Source organism: Tyto alba, unplaced genomic scaffold (assembly GCF_018691265.1).
Source record: "Tyto alba isolate M040663 unplaced genomic scaffold, T.alba_DEE_v4.0 Super-Scaffold_1000006, whole genome shotgun sequence".
Lineage (NCBI taxonomy): Eukaryota > Metazoa > Chordata > Aves > Strigiformes > Tytonidae > Tyto > Tyto alba.
Genome location: NW_024881272.1, coordinates 13,732,234 through 13,748,538, shown reverse-complemented (window position 1 = coordinate 13,748,538; position 16,305 = coordinate 13,732,234). Strand labels below are relative to the sequence as shown.

Below are 16,305 nucleotides of genomic sequence, written 5' to 3'. Positions count from 1 at the left end.
AGCCTAAATATGTGGACAGAGGAAGAAGAGGAGAAAGTCCCCTGCATCCCAAAATGGACACTGAAATATCTATAAAACCAGCACTGCTATACCCCAAAATGAAGTCCCAGCAGCATCTTCAGATCTGAGATTCTGGACTTCCTTGATCTTTATTTCTTATCTTCTCTACAGTTCATTTCTTCAGATTTTTGTCCCCATGTATTTTGAAGTATCGCATTTTTGGGAATGTAAAATCAATCATAATGCTAATCAGAAAATCAGAGTCTCTGGAAACCTTTACAAGTTTAATTATCTGACAGATGACAACTCATATAAACTAATTTATTGTTGCAACAGTTTTTGAAAAATATGTTCACAATTTCTGTACCATTGTGTTCTAATTTTTATTGATGCTTATTTACATAAGTCTAGTAGAAAAGTTTCAGCCACCAATGAAGAAGTTTTCATATGAAAATCTTGTTGCTTTTAATCAGAAGTAATAAACTGCTATATTTCATGGCTAACACCTTATATACTGCAACTTATTGATAAACTGATGCAAAAGAAAATCAATAGTAGCTAGATAGGGACATATAATTTAATGAAGGGTTTGCATACATGTCAATAAATGGAAGACTCACATTCTGATTGTTTTCTTACTGATGCAGGTCTGAGAGTGGGAAATCTCATTTGCACAATCAGTACTGGTTTGTATCAGTAAAAATAAGAGTGAGCTTTGAAAAACAAAATTTCAAGTACATTTTGCTATTTTTGTTGTGTTTATTCATCACATGCTGATGTAAATGCATTAAAAAAAAATGGTCCAAGTAAGGTATTACATTCAGAGCCTTATCGATAAAATAATTGCCACACTACTTCAAACTTTGCTAATTATTCCCCTGTTCCTAATACTGTTTTCAAGCAAGCAGGCTGCTTTGCCCAGAGAATAAATATCAGAGACCATAACTATGAATGCTGATTTGCTGTACAGTATTTGGAATTATTTTTTTCCCTATGACCACAGCCTTTGAGTATTATTCTCCTTAGTCTACTTTCAAATCCTTAAATAAAACAGGCAAAGTGAGGAGCTGCCAGCTGATTCTCCTGTGGAGCATAGTATTCCTTTGTGTGCTGAACGTGTCTGAAATGCTGACCTACTATTTTGGAAATTTTTTTTTTTTTTCAGTAGACTTTCTTCTCCAAAATCTTGGGCCAATAATGAGCAAGCAATGGAGTAAATAAGTAGGTACATGACTAGCCAGAAACTGCAGTTACTGGACTGTTTGCTAGGGATGATTTTACATTTCCCAGCATGTGTCCATTTTGGAAGTTATTGAGGGGGATTTGGACTTCTAGGTCACTGCAGAATGATCACTGAGCAGTCATTTGCCTGAGACAATCACTATTATTATGGCCCTGACTCCACATCCTTTCAAGGCATTGAAGGATTGGTATTGATTTTTGAGTAGCATTTGTAAAGGGCCTGTGCACCGGACAGAAACTGGACCATATCATTAGACTATCTAAGGGATTTATCATCAAATATATTTCTAAAGGTAATGCTAATAGAAGAACTCTTAACCTCTGAATCAGAAGATGGGATATGTAAGAGGATTAGTATCTTAAAGGAAAGAACTTAAAGAAAACAACTGCTAAAAGACTGTTTGAAGTTATGGATCACAAGCTATTCGTTGATTTATGAAGGCAGCACAGCAACAGTTTTCTAATTAATTGATCTGATTGTTCTCAAGGGTGTTAGATTCTTAATATTCATAGGAGTCATAGCAAATGATAGCAAATAGCAAAACCTGTTTCTTGACTCAAAACTAAAGTGGAGCCTCACAAAAAGAATGTAACCACTGCTTGGCCACACTTATTGCTCCTGTGGGTGGCAGCTGCTAGAGCAGCATGTCAAGTCCCATGCTCACAGACTAACTCACACAACCTTCTCCTCTGACATAGTCCTTCTGTTTTATCTGCATTTTAAATATTCTCAGTACAGCTCTGAAGCTCCCTGGCTCTGATAACACTGGGAACTCAGGGCCACAGGCAGAGTGAGGTACCCACTCCACAAGCAATACCGTAGCTGGGTCTGTGTGTGTGACCCTTTCCCATCACGTAGTGTAAAAACCACGGTTTTGTATTTGGCTTTAGGTGAACATATCAGAATGTGTTGCAGAACAATTCCTGTGATTTTGTAATAGGATTTTAGAATCAGGTCAGATTGAGCTAACTGAGCTCTAAGTGAGGTTACAGTAAATTTCACCTCTAGTTAGTTGAGCACTGATAGCACCCCTGAGAATCCATCACTATTTTTCTGGCAAGAACAGATTTCCACCCCCAAGCTACAAATAAAATTTTAAAACGTTAACTTGGAAACAATGGTATCTATATCTGCCAAGCAAAGACTAAAATTTATTTACTGGAAGGAGCTAGAATTTAAAATATCAAATTGGCTTTTTCTAAATTTCTATTTCTTAAAAAAAATCAAGCACACAACTTGATTATTTTTAATCTCAGGCTCTCATGCAATCTAATTTACAATAAATAGAATCCAAACAAGAAACCTAGTTTTTTGGAAAAAACCCTACATATTCCCAGGGTTCTACACTGAGAATCAAGTGAAAACATGAGGAAGTTAGTCTTCAGTTTTAGGACTTCCTTTTCTTACTACAGTCTAGTAGTTATCTTGACCACCATCTCAGCAATTAAGTTTGCCCAAATACGAGTCAGGTAGTATTGCTATTGTTACTGACTAAATGCTTATGAATAACTTCTCCAAATTTCTGAAATTTATTAGCCAGTGAGAAATATGAACTTGAGAAAGCCAACAAATTTTTATCTTTATGGGTCTGGAAATGTGCTTCTGAAGGACACAGAGTTTTCCCAGAAGTTTGGCTTCAAGAAATCAAAAAGCTTTTGAAAATATTTACCTAAAACACAAAACTTTGCATGTGTTTTCCTTGTAAATAAAGGATAATGTAGTGCAGAAGAAGCTTATTTAAACTATGCATACAAATATGCATGAATGCCAATTGAATTCAATTTATCCTGACTTAATGTGAATTAACTTGATGGGTCTTTTGACACAAGCTGTACTGACTAATTGTTGCTTATTTGGGTGCACTATATGAGTGAGCGTGGCAATCAAAAGCTCAGCCAGATGTTCATATTTACTTTGATTGCCCACAGTCTTAGGTTTGAAGAAAAGTCAATCAGCAAAATTATTCTTCTTAGCATCTGTCAAGGTACTGATCACATTACAGTAACAGCAGCCAGAAAATAAGTATGGCTCTGATTCCCCTTTCCCTTACCTTGGTATCAGCCTTTAGTAGCTCTCTGCAGTTTTGGTTTGATACCATCACAAAACATGGAAGTGATGTGAAATTAGATCAAAAGTCTTTGTAAGTAGTTGATACCATCACAGTGAAGAATGAATGTATTTTTATCTTTGTATGAACTTATATTTATGTGAGTAACTTCTATAAAATATCTTTTGTACGTTTTATACTGGCATATGTTTATGATGAGTTACTGACTGAAGAGATACTTTTTCCAAACATCATCTAAAAACTTTTAAGAGGCTGAAAAATTAAATGTATTGCACTCACATGCAGGAAACCTAAGACTACCGAAACAGGTTCTCTGGATTTACTCTAAAACTTCTGGACATGTCAGATACATCAAGCTTTATATTTACTGCACAAGCAATGTTTTTCAATAGTGTTTTCATGAAAGCATGCACAGAAAATTAAGATGGGTGTTTGTTTTCAGGAGGGATACAGCTCAAAACTATCTTAACCTTTGCTTTTATCCCGAGGTGTTTAAAATGTGTCCTTGCATTTCCTGTGTAACTGGATCCTAGCTCATTAAGGGTAAGACTTTTTTTTTTTTTTTTTTGCAATCCAGATAGGAACAGTGGTAACAAGGGAGAATGCAACAGTTTGCAACTCTGTTATTTTAGGAATTACCGTAGTCTGGAGTTCTCCCCTGCTCAGGAATGTTTTAATTTGCAACCTCCACCTGCCTGTCGGGCAGCCATAACCTGAGCTAGAATTATCATTCCATTTGTTTCCCTAGGGTACTCTCAGCCCAAAATAATTCACAGCTAAGGAGAACAGAGTGGAAGAGAGCCCAGGATAAACTACAACTATTAATTTGCTGCTTGTCTGTGTGTAGGACTGGTCCAGATCTTTTGTTGTACATGTTACATAGAAGCATGCTAAAACTGTGAACGTAGAAGAATCCTTGCCACGGTCCTTAAAACAAATGGACTGGGGGCAAGAGGATCCCTTTTTTTCAACTATTTTAAAAGTTGTGGTGAAATGTCCTTAAAACTTCAGCAAGTGCAAAATTAGGTCTGTGGGCAGTAACAGCACTATGTGCTACTTCTCTAAGTAATGAAGCTTGTACTTCTTTTTTTATTGGGTGTCATGTCAAAAGATTAATTTAGCCTGACAGATGACGATAATAGGGGAAAGATTCTGGAAATATTATTATGGGTGATGAGCTCCAGCAGCAATTAATTCAGGAATGTGTTACTGAAGGAAGCTCCAAGGCTCAACCACAAACCCCTGATTATAGCTTAGTTTTCAATCAAAGCTTTCAGAGGAAGAGATTACATTAAAGAGGAGCTATCACATCCACCACAAAGCTGCTTAATATGACTCATGTCTTAATGGAAGAGTTTTTAGTGTAAAAATTTTTCGAAATGTGTTTCAAAACTAATGACACACATCCCTAGTTAGTTTATAGAGTTGTTTAAATAATCTTAGTGTTTGCATACCTGCTGTCAGAAGTCCCACAGCTTACTCAGGTTTTGCAGAACTGTGCAGCCCTTTTTAATGCAGAAACCTAGGTAAAGAAAATAAATAACCTTTTCTTCCCTCTACTCTTTAAAAAGGTTTCTCACCTTAGGTTGCATACATCCAGCTCTTCAGAGAATAATCCTCAGATTGGTGCTAACTCATGGGAAGTGTTTGTATGGCACAATGGCAGAAAACACAAGTGATCAGGAGGTGGCACTGACCTCTGTACACTATGTACAGGGAGTTCAGAAGACATGCAACAGGCTCATGTGTCTGAAGGAGGAGAAAGCATGGTTTGCATTTTCTGGTTTGGTTTTTTTTTTTTTTTACCTTCCCTCTGTGGAGGTAATAACTAAATTTGAATTCACCTATTTCACATACAGAGATATAAAAATCTGTGGCTCTACAACTGGTATGTTCTTAATGCGGTGTTTTTAGGAAAAATGAGAATTGAGGGGAAAAAAGAAAAAGACAAAAAGGGGCAGGATTTTTTTGCTAGAGATAAGTGGAGGTACATCTCTTTTACACACACACACACACACACAGACGGACAGACTCGGAAGTTACCTTACAACCTTTAAAGCAGTCGCCCCTGAGCCGAGCTCAGCCCCCTCCCCCGAAGCGGCGGGAAACGCACCGAGCCCACAGACGCCGTCGCTGGGCGGGCAGGTGCCGCGGGTAACGGTCCTAACGGCCGGCAACAGCTCCCCGCGCTGCAGCTGCGGGGCCGCGCTCCGCCCTCCTGCGCCTGCGCGGTGGCCCCGCCCGACCGTCGCTGAGGGCGTGGGCGTGAGAGGTGTAAACATTTCCTCTGCTCTGCTTGGCCATCCTTGTCTTTCTTTGGAATCCTCTTGTGTCAGGTATATTGTCTGTGCAGGCCCTAAGCTTTACCCTTTTCTGCTTTTTGCCTTGTTACAGCCCTGTCTTCTATGTGTGGGAGTTATCAAATTAAGCATAAGCTGCTATCTGGCTATTGCTACCTATGTCATGAAAATGTTCTAGTGTTGCAAGAGCGAGAGAGCCCTAAAGTACTTACATGTTTTTCCTCTGAGTTATGCGTCTCATTAGAGTTAAATCTGTCATTTCATACACAATCACAGCTGAGTTCCACTTGGGTAATGTGCATCCAGATTTGCTGTATATCTATAGGAAGCATTTATTGTTGTGCATATTAAGTGGGTATTAACTATGTGTGCTTGCATATGTTTCAGCCTTTAGTTGGCTTTCAAATTTGTGATTTCGCTTTCATCTTAGTTTTATAGTAGATAATTCTAACCTACTCATTAAATTTAATGAGTAATCACACTGGCTAGCTGCTGTTTCTACATGGTACACTTGTGCATACAGTCATCAGAAAAATTATGCAAAACATGAGAAATGAATGCACACATGCAAAACTGCATAATGTCTTGAAATAGTCAAGAATCATTTAATCAGGAAATTTTTCAGGTATCATCAGTTCATGCATACTGTAGTTTTTAAAATTTTTTTATTGCTTTCTCCAGGAAAATTTTTGTGAAAAGATATTACATTAGTTCAATGTGGTTCCTCAAGATATTATGGTTCTGTTTTGAAGTTAATGTGTTTAGAGAATGAAATAGACCAATTTTAATGCATAGAGGGAGGTTTCACACTGTCATCAATGTGAACTGATCTCCCTATTGTTTACATCCGACTTTTGTTGCAGAAACAGCCCTCAGGAGATCTATTGTGCTGCCTGACCCATATGCTTCTCTGTGGCAGGAAAAGGACACAGAACTTGAGGAGTCCTTGTCATTGCCTATTCCTGATCTGCGTGTCTGGATGGCCCATGCAGGCTTTATGTTTTGTGAGTCTAGCAGCCTGTTAATGTGGCTGTATATTGATTTCCCAGCCTGCTCACCCTCCCCCAGTGTCCTTTCTCCCTCCTTTAAGTACCTGTCATTAAAAGTTAAGCCTCTCATCCCCCCTTTCAGATGTCCTGTACTTTTCAGTGCCACAAAAAAATGTGGCTGAACCACAACAGTACAGCTGCTGAAGGGGAAGCAATATTAGAATGTCTGTTTAAGATTGAGGTGTGCTTGGGAAGGGAGGGGAAGGAGAGCAGCAATGGAGGGAGAGCAGAGAGGAACAGCGGTGTGGCTGCAGGCAGTATTAGTGGTACTGTGTTTTTCTCAGAGGCCTGCAGTCTTTGCTACTCTTTTTAGTTATGGTTTTCATAAACCGGTTTTGTTGTTGCCTCCTCACTAGGGGACTGGTGCAGCCCACCACTTTGCAATGACTGTGAGAAACAAACCTTGACCACTGCTGTATAACAGCAATCACATGGAATGCTCCCAGACTGGTCCATAAAGGTTTCTCACCCTCCTGCACTAAGTTGAGGAGGGAGAGGAGGGAGCCAAGTTCTGCTCCCATTGTCCTTTTCCCACATATTTCCCCACTGCTTCCTTATTTCCTTTTTTCCTCATTTCTGCTATACACTGAGAGCTATTTTTGCTTGGTTTTATTGTGCCTTTCTTTTATACGTATGCCTTTATTCAACTGTCAGTATTGTACTCAACTTCTGTCCCCCAGTACACAGGGAAACAATCTCAATGAGGATGCCTGTGGTCTTCCTCCTGCCAGTCAATATTTTCAGTCAGTTTGAAGAAATAATTTCAAATGGAAGTATCACAATTAAAAAAAGGGGAAAGATGAACAGGTGAAACATACTTTATTCTGCTCAGAAATGGGAGTGCTGTGGAAATTTTTTACAAATTAAAATTCCATTTTGGGCCCTTTCTGACAGTAAACAGCTTTGATCTTAATATCTGCATTGATCAAGTCTGCAGTCCTAGAGCAAAGTGGATTCTTCTAAAATCCTTCTGAGGAATAACAAAGGAATAAGTGATCCCTATATTTCCAAATCAGAAAGTTACTGAACTGTGAATGTTATGAAGATTATATATTTATGCATTCTCTAGAGCCTGAGCCTTCACATTGTGCTGTGTTATCTTGTGAGCTATTTTGGGCAACAGAACCACAAAGCAGAGCTACTTTCTCACCTGAGCTGCTATTGAGATGATATTCTAATAAAAAAAAAGCAGGCTCAAGAGACTGTATAAATAGAATATAAAACCTTACCTATTTTTTTTATGTTAATATTTGACAGAAATAAGCTTTTATGTCAATAAAAATAATTTCATTCTAAATCTCTCCACTTCTCATTCACTTAACGTACTTTATGTGCTGTGATGAACAGTGCCTGCTCTAGAAGTCATCCAGGTCGGTGGTAATACTCTAGCTGACTTCACTGGGCTTTCTGTGTAAGATTCCAAGTAAATTAACAAATTAGCATCTCCGTTTCACAAAAACTAATTGTATTGGAATGTTGTTACTGTTATTTGTTAGTGACATCCTGAGTTCAGTTCACAATTTCAACACTTAGTTACTATTTTTCATTTAAAAACTCATGTTTATGGCTCTGCTGTAGCTACGTTTACCTTTTACTTGTGCCAGGGAACTACAGAGCTTGCAGGCTGGGCGTCTGCAGGCCACACAGCACTACGGCCTTGTGTTGCTGCAGCACGTGGTGTGCTGTGGCCATTTTCAAGGTCTCTGGTTATGAGATATTTCAGGGTGAGATGGGGACTGAGCGAGATGCTTCTGTTTTCATTCCTGGCCATTAGAATGACTTTGGCACTCTGGGCAGCCTTTTTGTCCCAGCACTGTGGACTCGGAGAGTTCTTTTAATTACCAGTTACATCCTTACTATAGTGGAAACGCAGCAGAAAATCTAGTTTAGAGAACTTCTGGGGCTAGAGAAGAATTAATGTGGTTTTCTTCTTGCAGATAATTTGACTGACCACCATTTAAGGTGTAAAGCGAAGGCCAGAGTGCAAAAGTAGAAGATGGCTTTTCAAGCTGTTAAAGAACTCTGACAGGTACTTATATCCAATCTTCTTTAATGTACATAGAAGAAGAAATGATAAATGTTCCATTAGCTATTCGGCTTACTATGTCATTTGGAAAGTGATTAATTTCCCATTTTCTTGTTATCTGTTGAGGGCTTATTGACAGTGTGGCAGATGGTTTTTGTTTTAAAATCACGAAAGAGGTTGAGTGATTATCCTTGTTGAGCCTTATGTTGCTTTGAAAATACCAGCTGAGTATGAGAGGAAGCGGTAATGTTAGTCACTTGGGTGTTGAATGGCTGACAATCAGGAAATTGAAAACTACTGCTACTGTTAGATTGTAGTAGTTTATGAAATGTATCATAGACATTGAAAGGCAATCAAGTAGTCAGCATCACCCACCAAAATGCAAATTACCAAATGATGATATAAGGAAATCAGATAACAGGCTCAAGGTTTTTCCTGGAGAGTAAGCTCTGGAGTTGACTAGAACAACTGGCACCATCAAGAAAGAGGAAACAAATGCATTGACTTATTTGTGGATTTTATCATATCACCCACTGACTGGGCCCTTGGTCATCTCTTATTTCTATAAATTATGCTTCAGTAGTGTGTAATGTAATGGCAGCATATTGGATGGACTGAATTTTGATTTTCATCAGCATTTTAATCACTCTGTAAGCTGGAGTTCTTTTATGCTTCAGCAAGATTTAGCTACAATGTCTTTTTGATGTTAAAAAAGTAATTTCTTAGATCATACCAGGGAGCAGAGACGACACTTAGATCCCAGTCCCACTGCTGAATTCTTAACAACTCCTATCTGTTTTACTGAAGTTAGATGTGTTTTGATGGAGATTACTTCTCCACCCTTGAGAAACTGGAAGCAAAATCAAGGTCTGGCAAAGCTCCTGAGGGAACCTATACAAAACGTACATGGTAGTGTTGCAGGCTTTGACTCCATCCTCTCTCATTAGAACATAACTTTTGTTCACATAGCTGAGATAAAAACAAGCCCAATTTTGGCTAGAGCAGCATGTCTGAATATCTGTATGCTTGCTGCCTTCCTCACTGTAATAATCTTCAATGTCCTTACTGATAACAAAATGAATAAATAGCTTTAGAGCACTTTCCTCTTTTGCAATAATCTTGGCATTGCTTTTTACTGAATTAACAATGAGCCTCTGATAATATATGTACCTAGAAAAGGAACACAAATAAGATGCCTTTCCGGGTAAATATAACAGACATGACATTTAATATCCTGTCTTTGTCATTTCGAAGTTATTTTTGGTGCGTGTACAATAGAAGTTCATTCACAGAAAAGTGAGTGTACTTGTATTAGAAAATCAATTGCTATTAAGGCATCACCTACCAGTCATGAGCTTGTGAAGCTTCATTTTAAAATTAACAAAACTGTTCCCAAGGGGAAGAATCTTAAGCAAATAACTGTGCTTATTTTTTGAAAGAGATGGTAGCTTTTTCTGTCACAAGGTGACTGCTGACGTTAGCCATAATGACTGCTGTCTTAGACTGCAAAAAATATCTTCATTAAATTTTATAGAATTTTCCAAGAGATGTGTCAGTCCTGATGAGTTGATACTGTCCTGTCTTGGATTAGAAAGAGGAAAGGGGAGAGAGAGAGAGAGAGAGAGAGAGAGGAGAAGAAACTCTACACCTACACCCGTGACAGTTTATACCTCTATAGTCGTAGATTGTCATTTAAATCTCTAGCATATGTCCTTGTTATTCTGGACAAAACATTGCTTCAATCTGTAATATTTGTTGGCTTGCATTTTCTGTGTGCCTACTTACTCCATTTCTATGCAACATGACAGCAACATCTGTATTTGCAGTGAAGAAACTGTATGCCATCTCCAGTACAGCTTCTCTCTAAACAGAGAGCAAACTTCCAAGAAAAGCTGCCCAGTCTGCTCTGAGGTAGGGTGAAACCTCAAGATCACGGAACATTCAAGTTCTGTTCTTTTGTCCATTTCTAGAGGTAAAATACAGATGTCATATAGCAATTTCAATATTTTTGTGATTACACAGAGTTTTAATTTGTGGTGTGAAGCATATTGATCCTTGTTTTCTCATGGGTTTGGTTAAAGAATTTAGCTTGCATAGTTTAGGAGTGTTTTGTTGTTTTTTTTTTGTTTGTTTGTTTGTTTTTGTTTGATTTTGGTTTTTTGTTTTTTTGGTTTTTTTTTTTATAACAGCATATGGTGAAGCTGAGATTTTACATTTTATGGCTAGTAGGATTTAACTACAGACTCTGAAATTTATTTCATAGAAAGACTAAAGTGTGAGTTTTGATGTGAAATTTATTTCTGTTCTGTAGAGTGCTCTTCTTTTAGGGAAAAATAAATAGCGTAATTTTTCTTGAAGGCAAGATGATATAATGGCAATTTTTCCCCTTTAATCAGAAACTTGGAGAGAACAAGAACCGCATACTGAAACAGAGAATGGACAAAGAGAAGTTAGAATAACTAGCAGTGGTGAGATGTTTTCATGACAAGGATAAATTGTAGGGTACCTGGGTAAGGCCTTAAGAAGGGCTAAAGAATAAGGACTGATAACTCCTTGCCTTAGAGATGTAGTAGACTCAAGTTCGTTTCCTCCTTTGGGATGTTTGTCAACATGAACCTTGACAAGGTACTTTGACTAATTCTGGAAAAGATCTGGGTTTGTTTGGCTTCTTGCATGTATCACTGCACTCTTAGAAACACCATTCTGCTGCAGCCTAATCCTGACTTTGCCAAATCACAACCATCTTTATTTTTTTACTCAATCACCCTAAAGCATCTGACCCAGAAGTGTTTTTTTTAGATAGGGTTGAACAACTCAGCACCCAACTTAACCTAGCTCACTTGAGCAGCAAAACGTAACTGCTCCTCTGCCAAACTTACTGGAGCTGCTTTCATAGCTATCATGGACATAACCAGACTTCATAAAGGACAGTTAGCAGCTTAAAAAAATATTTTGAGGAGGCCCCAAATGACATATGTCAAGTCTCTACCTTGGACCCATCACCAGTTTTGGTTCCACCATCTAGAACAAGGTACTGGAAATTTTGTGTTCCAGTACTTTGTGTTTCTAAGTCTTGGTCTCTTCCATTTCCCATCAATAAATAGGGTCATTTGCCTACCTTATGGGATCCTACAAGCATGAGCATGAGGCTGTAAAGTGCTCAGACATTGTAGGTTGAAGGAAATTGGCTGGGTAAAGAATATTGGGTTCCTGTCTTGTGTTTGGTAGTATCATGTGGACTGCTGCAACTACAAATCCTTACAAACAACATGTGACACTATCAGCCTTGCTGCATACTGCCAATGGCCAGATCAGCATCTTTTCTATTAGCACTTCTCTTCCCAGTGCTGTTGCCCAGTGCTTGCCAGGACCTGTAACAAGATGACTTTCTTTTGAGTCTGAATGTTCTGGAAGCAGAGTGGTTGCAGTAATGACAGTGAGCGAGTTTTGGATATCAAAAAAAGGGAATGACTAATCCAGGTAGACAAGACTTGATTTTATTAATAAAATTTGTATTTTCCTCTTTGAGGTGACAGTTACAAACTTTGGTTCAAAAATAAAAGAAAATATGAACAGCGAGAAGTTGAGTTTTGAAATCTCACTTTTACATGTATAAACGTGCATAAGAAAATACCAGTTGGAAATGAGCCAGCAGAAACTATTACTATTTAATTTAACAATTTATAAGAAATAGAAACAAACATTTCTTTTCAAGTCTTACATATATTATGAAAAATAATTACAAAAGGATTTTTGTTGTAAAGCTAAAATGTAATTTCTACTTCCAACTACCTGAATAAAATGTTCAGAGGGAAGGCCAAACCAACACTTTTTTTCTGTGAGATTTGAATAGCAAATTGTAACAGTTTGGGTCAAAGACAGCTCTGTAGGAAGCAGTCCCCTCGTATGTTGCTTAGCAACTATGTAGAATCACATGACCTAGACATATTGCATCCCTGGCCTTCAGGTGAAATAACAGGAAAAAATAATTCATATTAATGGGATGGGCAAATATTGTATAGGACCATTCTGTGGAACTTCTAGTATCCAGTTCAGGAAGCAAACATCCATCATTGCTTACATAAAAATCTAAGTAAACACTGCAAAAATCCATAAATAACTGTTTAGAATCCAGTTTTAATATTTATGCAGACCAAATAAGCACAATGGAAACAAATTCAGATGAGCTTAAAATAAAAAAGGAAAGCTATATGACTAATTTATTTCACACAGATTTTTAACAGATCTCTTACACAAGTTTTTTTTTTTTTTTTCTTACAAATTTTCCCCACCCAAAAATAGAAAGTTGTTTATTTTAGGTATATACAGGTATCTTATGAAATTATGGAATTAGAAAAGAAAATAAAAAGTCTGAGGTATAGCACCATGGAACACAGCACCTTTGAAGTTGCTTTCATTATTGAAATTCATCATCACAGAGTGATATCAGCAGAAAAGAGTTGTCTGAGTGTGCTGCTCAAGATCTTCCAGTTTTGCCACCTTAAGTTTTGTTGGCGACTTCAAATAACAAAGCTCTTCAACAACAATATATACAAAGGGATTTTATTATTAATCGGAAATGGAATTGGCTTCACTGGCAATTACAGCTTTATTTTTTCAGAATACATACACAGTATTGACAATGTAGTTTTGTAATTATAAAATAAGGGCCAGATGCAATTCAGAGACACATGCAAGTTTTGGAAATGGACAGAGAAATAACAGTATAGTACTGTACACAGAATAATTACAGTTTATTAAACACTTTCTTAACACCTCTTTGTTGTAATGGAAGGAGCACCATATTGTTAATTTTTTTACAGCACCAAAGGAATCCAAAGGGGGGGTGTTCCTAAAGTGAGCGCTATGTTGTCTGTCTGTGCCACAGCATCTTTGCAAAATAAGTTTAAGTCATGTGATTCTGGCCCTACAAGGGCAACAATTACTTTCTAGATATGACATACATACACAGCAAGACATATTTTCTATGCCATCCTTATTCAAAACTTGCATGTGGCATGAAGTGGGTTGGTAGCACCAAAGTGCAACGTTTTTGTTGATCTGATTTTGTCATAAGCTTAACCAAGGAAGCAGACGGGACCGACCTCAAATCCAAACTTCTGGTTCTGATCACCAAAGTCATTGATCATCACATCAACTATAGGCACTTGGTCTATTTTGGGTGTGTTGATTTCAATCACCGTCTTTGCATAGCCCTTTCTTGACTGTTAAAAAAGAAGCAAAAAAAGTAAAAAAAGAAGAAGCAAACATGGTTATATATCAGAGCAGTAAGCATGTGCTGTAGATCTTCATAGGGTATCTGAAATGTAGAATTTATAAATTACTGCCCCCCTCATGCACCAGATATTACAAACTCTAAAGTTTATGTTTTCTTAGGACTTTATTTTAAAACCATGATATGGAATGTTTTTGATATTAGAAAGAGACCAGCCCATAGCTTTTTGACTTTCTAAAGTAGGCCTTCAAATGAAAAATTATCTAAGACATTTAATGTTTCTCAGAGAATTCTGAGTTCACATCTATAATATTTAATAAATAATAACAGTAATCTCATAGCAGTGCACATGTCTTCCCTGTGAAAAAATCACTAGTTCTGAAAGACAAAAAAAAGATCCACTTCTAAGAAGAAAGACTGTAACCATCTCACAAAATATTAGAGCAGCTTTTTGGACAGGAAAAGAAGTAGTGGTCTGACAGGCCTGCCAAGTGATGCACTTAGAAACCAGGTTTGAAGGCACACCCTTACTTCCTAACAAAGGCTCTCTACCCCCTCTAAATATCATCCAGCCAAGTCATCACGTTAGTTATCAGGACTGCACTTTGTTCAGATGGTCTCCTATATCTTGCTGAGACCCCTTTCAGCTATGCCAGTCTTGGAGTTTAGATGAGCATCCAAGTTGGTAGATCTGAGTGTTGTTAGTTTAGCGACAGAGTTACACCCTAAATCATTTCCAGCTTTCTCTGGAGCTCTACACTCACCTGCTGTGCATAACAAAAGCAAAATGAATATACAGGCCATACAGAAAGGCTGACACGAAGCAGTTATGTATTAGAATCTCATTACTGAGGGGAAGAGACTCTGCATCTACTTGAGCTGCATCTCTGTCTCAGAGCCAGGTATATACCCTGGCATTTTCAGATCTCCGATTGTCTATCATTGATTTCTGAAGAACTGCCTTCAAAATGCTCCCATACCAAAACCCAAAATAATTAATGAGGCTTCAGCTGTCACTTGCTCCTTTGATGTTTTTGTTTCAAAGTGTTCAGTACAAACCATTCTGTTTCTGAAAAGAGGTAACGGTTGCTATGCCTACAAAGCCCCTGCTGGAGGGGTGGCCAGAGAGCTGATGCATGTTTGGACAGCTCCAGGGATTTTATCCAAGCTAAGAGAGGATTCGGAAAGGTACAATCCACAAGTTTCACCTGGCTTTGACTACCAAAAAAATGAGAAAAGGAAACAAAGTCACATATCAAACTGTACAATTAATTCACTATGTTTGGGTACATACATATGGCTTAGTTCATACATGTTTCACTGTATTCACTAAATGTCTGCATGTGCCTTGATTTTTGAGTATAAATATATTCTCCTGATAGGCTGCTTCCCCTGATTATGCTTTTTTGCTTCTGTTCTTTTCTTATACTGGGATCATACTAGCAGATAGACTAGTTTCAGCACATTGGTGCTGACAGCCTACATTCGTTCCAGGTTTGTTTCATTTCTGTTGCTTGGCTTAGGCGTACATACATGAAAATTAAATAAGGGACTAGTGTACTGTAGTTAAAAATCTACTAAAAGGCAGCCTATTAAAAATAAAGTGTTTAGAAAGCTTTTCTTGGAAGAAAGCTGTGAAAAAAATGAGTCTGTTTGATTTCTTATTTAATTGACAGGTTGGTTTTGTCAAGACTCTGCTGAACCTCTACTTACTGCACAGCCATCGTGAAGAGCTTTGATGTAAGGATTGTTGTCATAGGACATTTCTTCATCATTCGATCCTAAGAACCTTAGTGCTTTGTCATAGCTGTCAGATGATGCATCGTGCCAAGCTACAGACTGATGACAGTTGTAAGTGAAATTCTGTCTGGCAGAGGCACTCAGTAGTTTAAGGAATGTCATTTGGACCATATTAATGGAATTGCCTTCAACATCCAAATAGGAAAGCTGGAAAATATAAGAAGTTACATGAATATTTATCCATTTCCTTTGTTAAAATGCAAAAAAAAATTATTGTTGACAAAAGAAACATAACTGTCCTTAATTAAAAAAATCAACCAACATATTTTATGGAGTTTTAAAGTTCAATAAAGCTATGATTCAGTAAATAGATTTTCATGTTGTAGCAGTATATTTAGAATGAAGAACTACATATTTTAGCTTCATTCTAATGTGAGAGACAAAGAATTATTCCTACCATAAACAGCAGAATCTCCTTGGAAATCTGTTTTTAGTTAATGATAAAGCTATGTCAGCCTGCAGTCTCATCTTTGCATATTCTATATTTCCAGTTACCTAGAATGGGGCAGGGGATCTGTGCTCTAGCTGCTTTACTAAGGTTCAGTGGTGATGTGTGGTCTGCCAGAAGTCAGGTCCTCACCAT

At 37.7% G+C, this 16,305-nt stretch overlaps 1 protein-coding gene and 2 long non-coding RNA genes across 8 annotated transcripts in view; 1 reads left to right on the top strand and 2 right to left on the bottom strand.

The window, feature by feature from the left end:
• LOC116963509 overlaps nt 1-5,573 on the bottom strand; it is a 99,448-nt gene extending 93,875 nt beyond the window's left edge. For both annotated transcript variants that reach the window (XR_004408226.2, XR_004408227.2), the window contains exons 1-2: nt 5,355-5,573; nt 4,766-4,833 (exon numbers count right to left, since the gene is read on the bottom strand). This is a non-coding gene — a long non-coding RNA (uncharacterized LOC116963509). The remainder of the gene's footprint in view (nt 1-4,765; nt 4,834-5,354) is intronic.
• A 910-nt stretch (nt 5,574-6,483) lies between these two features.
• On the top strand, nt 6,484-15,678 carry LOC116963513. The gene is made up of 4 exons (XR_004408230.1): nt 6,484-6,615; nt 8,598-8,689; nt 10,513-10,597; nt 15,599-15,678. It is a non-coding gene; the product is annotated as an uncharacterized LOC116963513 (long non-coding RNA).
• COL11A1 (collagen type XI alpha 1 chain) overlaps nt 12,162-16,305 on the bottom strand; it is a 160,537-nt gene continuing 156,393 nt past the window's right edge. For all 5 annotated transcript variants that reach the window (XM_033000510.2, XM_033000513.2, XM_033000511.2 and 2 more), the window contains 2 exons: nt 15,636-15,869; nt 12,162-13,911 (listed from right to left, as the gene is read on the bottom strand). In XM_033000510.2, the coding sequence (XP_032856401.1) occupies nt 13,765-13,911; nt 15,636-15,869 (381 nt within the window). In that variant the 3' untranslated portion in view covers nt 12,162-13,764. The remainder of the gene's footprint in view (nt 13,912-15,635; nt 15,870-16,305) is intronic.